Below are 7,011 nucleotides of genomic sequence, written 5' to 3' on the forward strand. Positions count from 1 at the left end.
CACAGGCTTAGGCTATGCGCTGATGAAATTTGCACAGTGCGTTACTGGCATACTGGCTAAGTAGAGGGTTTGGCTGCCTAGAATGATTGACGGCCAGGTGAGGTGTGGTTTGTGACACACGACCCTCCCATATACTTCCGCCAGCAGTGCCTTTTAAGCAATGTAGTCCGTGTGCGGTGTTGACGCACGCCCCCTGGAGATTCCCCTTTGGTCTTTCTATCACCAATAGCGAGTGCGGAAACCGGAAGGGGTGGAGTCTGTCCCCTGGATATTCCGGAAGACCGCACTTCGCTCTTGTTACTGGAGCGCAGCGTGACCAAGCGTCTAGTGAGACGCGAAACGGCCGTCAAAAAAGCAAGCCCTAACTGGTGCCTGGTACCCCCACACCTCCATCACACCACCACCGGATGAGTTGATTTATGGATACATTTTCAACAAGCTACCCATTTTTGTACGCACTGCAATAAATGAATATGGACGGAAGGTGCCCGGTATTTTTCCTTTTTCTACTTTATGAACATTAAATTACTTATCCCAGGCACAGCAGATAAGGGGCAGTGAGTGTTGCTAAAGGCAGCCATACATTGGTCGATTGCCACCAGATCGACCAACAAATAGATCCCTCCCTGATCTAATCTGATCACAGAGGGATCTATTGGCTGCCCATACACTGGAAACAACATTTTTGAATCGATTTCAGCATAAAATCGATTCACAATCTGTGGAGCTGCCGCCGCCCGCTGCTCCCAGCAATACATTACCTCTCTGCTGGCGCGAGTCCCAGCTGGTCCTTCTGTCCGCACAGAGCATCTTCTCTTTACTTCCGGTCACGTCCTGTGACCATCGGATGTTCAAACAGTAGAGGTCGCTCTACTGTTTGAACTTCCCCTGACAGGACAGGACGGGACAGGAAGTGAAGAGAGGATGGCCAGCTGGAGAAGGGACAGCAGGGATTCGCGCTGGCGGAGAGGTAATGTATTGCTTTGTCAGTCGTCAGCCAATTGAACGCCGATTTCGACGCGCTCCCGACCCACTTGCAATCGAGAGAAATTTTCTGCCGTGACAGATCGACGGGATCGAATGATTTTGGATGGAAATCGGTCAACATTTGCATTATCTATTTAACAGCAGATTCGATCACAGTGATCAAATCTGCTGTATATTGGCAGGAATTTAACGCAGTGTATGGGCACCTTTAGAAAAGGGAACACTCAGAAGCCAGTAATGCATTCCTCTGACCTCATGTTGTCTAATGCTGAGAATACACCATGCGTGTTTTCAGCAGACAGATGGTCCAATAGATAATTAGATAATTTCCGACATGTTCAATCTTACTTTCAATCGTTGATAAGAAAAGATAAGAGAATTGAGCAGGAAATACAGCGGAAAAACTAATTGAAAATCAATCGAATGGTAAATCGACCGAAAAAAACGCATCCTGTATTCCCAACATTAGGCACTGTGCAGGCACACTATTTGCTGGCCAAAATGATCATTTGTAATTGGTTCAGTGTCCTGTCTGCCTGCAGCTAGTGACAATTCATGTACTGTCAACTCTGCAGTGCTGCATTATTGTCCTGTGGAGGCTGAAGGCAATCAGGAGGCTCCCTAATAGCACCATAGGACTGTATAATCCAATTTCTTTGACTGGAAGTATATTTTAACATTTTCTTTAAAAATCATAAAGGGCCAGTTTACACAGACATGGCACTCGACGATTAAGGGCTGTCCATTCAGATGAATGGACAGGCTGACGCTTACTGTCATTTGCATAGAATGCATGCTCAATGCCGTTGTTTCGTCATCTCGATTTTTCCTGGATGCAACCTATAGAGTCCAGGACCAGTAACCGTGGCGCTTCGTGTCCGCCTGCGGGGGGGGTCGAAAACAGGATGCACAAAGCGAAATGCAGCCAAAGAAGGCCAAATGCTTTTCTGCATGCCCGAAATGCCGGGCTGCTGGTACAGATACCCCTCTGAACCAGCCCCAACAGTATCTTACTTAAATAGACATACCGGTAAGTCCTAAATCTTCACGGTTTAACAAATGTGTGAATTATTGTGGTTTTAGAGATAAAGAGAACTCAGACCACTGAATGACTTGTTACCTGCGCCAACAATGAGAATCTTGGCTCCACAGCTATGGAAGCAGTGTAACAAGGACCTGGAACGGATGTTGTAGTTAAGAAATGCCACAAGGCAGCCAAGTTTAGCCAGCCCAAACCAGACATTCACAAAGTCCGGCTCATTGTTCATTAGCATAGCCACTGTGTCCCCCTTCTGCAGTGAAGAATACTTCATGAACACTTGTGTCACCCGATTGCTTCTCCTGTCCACATCACGGTAAGTATGGACCTCTCCATGAAATATTATAAAGGGCTTATCAGGTACCCGCTGAGCTTGCTGTATAAATCGGTCTACAACAGTAACCACATGACCTGTCCTTCTGTACTTCTCAATCAGAAGGCCATAGCGGATTACTTTCAGCAGGTATATCAGGTCAATCCAGAAGTATGGAAAAAATCTCTTCTGCACAAAGTGCAGCGCTGCCAGTCCTGTCAAAAGTCCTGTTACCCAACACAGATCCATAGGGCCCTGGTTAAGAAACAAACTGTAGAAATAAAATGAAACAAAAATATAAATACAACAAAGAAATGGATAACAGGACTGTGTTAGATATAGATCACCAAAATGTCTAATTTCTCTATGCTTTTTTCTTAGGTCACAGCTTCATCACATGTCCAGTCACACCCTCATTACATCTCTGGTGACACCCTCAACACACCTCCAGGCACACATATCCATTTCTCCCAAAGTCACAAGTCCAGTCATACCTCCACAATCTCTCCTCACACCCTCATCATACTTCCAGCCAAGCATCTAGTCTCTTCACTACCCGTCCATTACATCTCAAGTTCCAACTTCATCACAAGTCCAGTCACACCTATAAAATCTCTCCTCACACATCATCATACCTTCAGCCATGCGTCTAGTCCCTTTACTACCTGTCCATTATACCTCAAGTTCCAACTTCCTCACAAGTCCAGTCACACCTCCACAATCTCTCCTCACACCCTCATCATACCTCCAGCCAAAGCATCTAGGCCCATATGCAATTACATTTTTCACCTGACTTATTTCCTAGCAGATAATTTTCATCTTCTCTGTAAACAAAATTTTCAACATTTTACAATTAAAAAAAGTACCCAATAGTTGGCGAAAAAGTACTATCAAATTTATTTTGAGCATTTTCTTGCTTTCTGGTGGCTTAAAACGTATTTTATGACACATTGTGAAAATATCACCTAGAAGAAATCTCAGGAGAAAAAGTGAATTGCATAAGGGCCCTAGTCTCTTCACTACCCGGCCATTACACCTCAAGGTCTTACTTCATCACAAGTCCAGTCACACCTCCACAATCTCTCCTCACACCCTCATCATACCTCCAGCCATGCATCTAGTCTCTTTACTACCTGTCTATTATACCATAAGTTCTAACTTCATCACAAATCACGTCACACTTCCATTACATTTCTGGTCACATCAACCACACACCCCCATTACATCTCCAGCCACACATCCAGTCTATTCATCCCATGACCATTACAATTCAAGTCACAGCTTCAGCACATTCCCAGTCAGGCTCACCTTAAAGAATTTATAAGCAAAAGACACACTTTGAGCAGGAAATAAAATGGCCAGGTTACCAAGTTAGGTACTTACCTGAGTAGAGGGAAGCCTTTGGATACTCCAGAGGGTTCCTGGATTCCCCTTGAAATCGCCATTCCAGTGTGGGACCCTCTGAACGTATTTGACAGGGGCTCTCTTGTGCACATTGCTCTGTGCTACAGGGCAGACCTGTGCCATCAGTGCACCTGCATAATGCGGCCGTGTCAACAAACAGGAGTGAAGCTTAAACAAGAAGGTCCCAGCAACCAGCGGTGGGCTCAAGAAGGATCAGAGATGCCTATGGATCATCCAGGAGTCTTCCCCCAACTGAGGTAAGTATCTTTTGTATTTTAGAAAGTCACAGGTTTGTTAGATACTTTATGCTGGGTACACACCACGCGTTTTCCCGCTCGATCCGCGGATCGAACGGGATCAATTCGACTATTTCCGACATGCTCGATTTGGGCTTCGATTCTTCCTGCCGTCGATTTTGCATACTTAACATGCAAATTGACGGCAGGAACGATCGAAGCCCAAATCGAGCATGTCGGAAATAGTCGAATCGATCCCGATCGACCTGCGGATCGAGCGTGAAAATGCATGGTGTGTACCCAGCATTAGGTTACATACTTACGTAAGAAGAGGGAAGCCTGTCCTTGACACCACTGCCACTGGCCAGGATCCTCTTTTAGTTCACAGCCACGCTCCCCTTTGTGCAGGAGTGTGGCCATACTGTGCCTGCGTTAGTAATACCATGCCTAAACAGTAGCACAGTGCTGCTCATGGATGAGCAGCTTTGGCTTACTGCGCAGGTGCCTTGAGTCTGAAGTATGGCTTCTGACTCGGTACATGGATGGAAGCATGGCCAAAAAGACATATCTGACAAGCTTGTGTCAGGTGTGTTCAGTGGGTCCATGAACAGCAACAGTGGGGTCCAGAGGCCTCCCTCTACCTAGGTAAGTGTATAATTTATTTTCATTTTATTTTTTTATTTTTTTTTGGGGGGGGGGGGGGGGGGGGGGGTTGACTTTAAGAAAGGTAGATACACTTGTGTATCAGACGATCGAAAAAAAGGGGCAATCTGATTTTTAACTGCAGGCAGCCTGAAGTGTTTATGTTTGCAATCAGTGCTTTAATTGCCTGCTGTAAACACCCTATGATCTGAGGTTCCATTCATTTCAATGAAACGTCAGATCGAAAGCAGCAAACAACCGTTCAGCAGAGAAAGGAAGCCTGCACTGACTGTGGGAAAAGTGGCAAACAGGTGTTTCCAAAAAGTATTCTGTTCTTGTTTCTGCTCCACTGGAGCAATTAAAGTTTTCCACTTTGAATGTGGTGGCCTGTATTTGGCAATCTGTAATGTGGCAATTCGAGATTAAAGTAAGATTCAACAAGGCAGTTACTTTCCTCTGTAATGAGAGGAAATTCTTGGAGAATTACTCCGATAGTTGCCCAGGCCTAATCAGGTTTTGAAAGTTAAATATCCGATACCCAAAAGGTTGATTAGCTGTCAGGTAATGATCAGCCTTTGGATTTAGATTGTGAACATGTAAAATTCCATTTGAGCTCAGGTGAATTCTGCTTCTGGTGGAGTAAAAATCTGTCACAAATGTGAATGGCATGCTCCACTCTAGTGGCAATCAACCTGCACACCTGTTCATAAACACATCACTTGATTCCTAATAATTATGAGCCAACGTAACTGTCAGAGTAAACAGTAATGCTAGGTACACACATGAGATCTCCTGTCAGATCGATTATTTGACAGGTCCAATCTGATTTCTGATTGATTTTCCAAGGAGGTGATCAATCAGAAATCAGATCGGACCTGTCAGTAATAATTGATCTGACAATAATTCTGTGTGTACCTAGCATTAAACTCTTAAGTGGTGATCAATTATGCGGACTGGAACTTTTATAAATACAGTGATATGCAGATCTTGACAAAAGTGTCATAACTCATGCAGAGATAGGGTCCTTTCACACTGTGCCTGTTGCGTTCTGTCGCAACGGACATCATCACATCGCAGTGCGATAGAATATTCAGTTGGTGCGTTCATGCAGCACACACTATGGGCCTTTTTCCACTGCACAGTTGAATCGCAAATCGCTAGTTATTTTTAAATCGCTAGGGTTGCTACTTTATCATAGAAATCATGAGAAGTATTTTCCACTACATTAATTCGATTTGAAAATCGAAATCGCTTTCTGGAGCGATTTTAAGAGGGATAATGCAAATGAAAAATCGCAATCACTGGCGTTTGTGATTGCAATTGCTAGTGGAAAAGGGCCCATACATGCAGTGCATTTTCTGGGCAACATGCACAATTACAGTGGTAGCGAAGCATACTTTCATTGTATTGTATGTTTCACTGTACATTCACATCTAACATGGGATGCGACTTTTCAGCACAGTGTGAAAGGCACTTTTCAGAAAATATTCTATCACTATCTTTATGAATAGGCACTTATGAGTGGAGAGGGGCAGGGGATTTGATTCCAAATAAAAGACTATTGCTGCTCTTCCAAAATAGGGAAAGATACGAGATTTGCAATAACAGTAACACAACATGCCTTCATCATGCTGGATTAAAAAAAGAAACCAGGGACAAAGCTAGAAGCCTACAGAACATGAGCTGCAGAACATCCTCAAACTGATGGGAAGCGTCCCAACAGCAAGGACAAGCTGCAGCAGAGTGTACAGTAGTAATCTCTCACCTTTGCCTTACTTTCAGCCTCACAGCATGATTCTTCCTCAGATAGTTCTTGTATGATGAGGGAGACTCAGCTCCATGTTCCCCCTAGCGAGGCTGCAATGCTGGAAAATCACCCACTCAGCCTGAGAGGAAAGCTTTTCACAAAAAAAGGGGGCTGGCAGCTCAAAACGATGAGAAGGGGGCTCTGTCCACTCCCAATTCATATGGAGACGCCGCCTACATGTTTACAAGCCAGAGCTTAGATAATGCCCAGACAGACGAACGCCTCACTCATTGCTAAGGAGGGAGAAGAGGAAGCACCACACAGGGCGGGAGCTCCATAGTAAGGAGGAAGTGCCTTATGTTACACAACGATGACCGTGCTGGAGATGCCTTTATGTTTAGGACGCGAGAGGCTCTAATAATAAGCTGGTTAAGCAAGTTGCTTCTATTTAGATAACACATCCACGCTGTTAGCATTAGCAAGCTAATCCGCCAGAACTTAATCCGCCAGAACTCGCGTGCTGCATTATAGATTTAGTTTTAAACCGCCTAATCGGGTCAAAGGTTTCAAGGCTGGAACCCACTAGAGCGTTTTTTTGAGCTTTTAGGGCTCTTTTCCACTATGAAATGCGATTGCAATTGCG

General features: G+C 44.6%; 1 protein-coding gene across 2 annotated transcripts in view; it reads right to left on the reverse strand.

Annotated features, from left to right (window-relative positions):
- The window catches only part of SLC27A6 (solute carrier family 27 member 6), a 75,906-nt gene extending 69,232 nt beyond the window's left edge, over positions 1-6,674 (reverse strand). Inside the window, exons 1-2 of one of the 2 annotated variants that reach the window (XM_068246678.1) lie at positions 6,387-6,674; positions 2,108-2,594 (exon numbers count right to left, since the gene is read on the reverse strand). In XM_068246678.1, the coding sequence (XP_068102779.1) occupies positions 2,108-2,588 (481 nt within the window). In that variant the 5' untranslated portion in view covers positions 2,589-2,594; positions 6,387-6,674. Of the gene's footprint in view, positions 1-2,107; positions 2,611-6,386 lie in introns of both variants that reach the window. The other variant, XM_068246672.1, reaches the window with a different exon arrangement.
- Positions 6,675-7,011: the final 337 nt, after the last annotated feature.

This window comes from Hyperolius riggenbachi, chromosome 1 (genome assembly GCF_040937935.1).
Source record: "Hyperolius riggenbachi isolate aHypRig1 chromosome 1, aHypRig1.pri, whole genome shotgun sequence".
NCBI classification, from domain to species: domain Eukaryota; kingdom Metazoa; phylum Chordata; class Amphibia; order Anura; family Hyperoliidae; genus Hyperolius; species Hyperolius riggenbachi.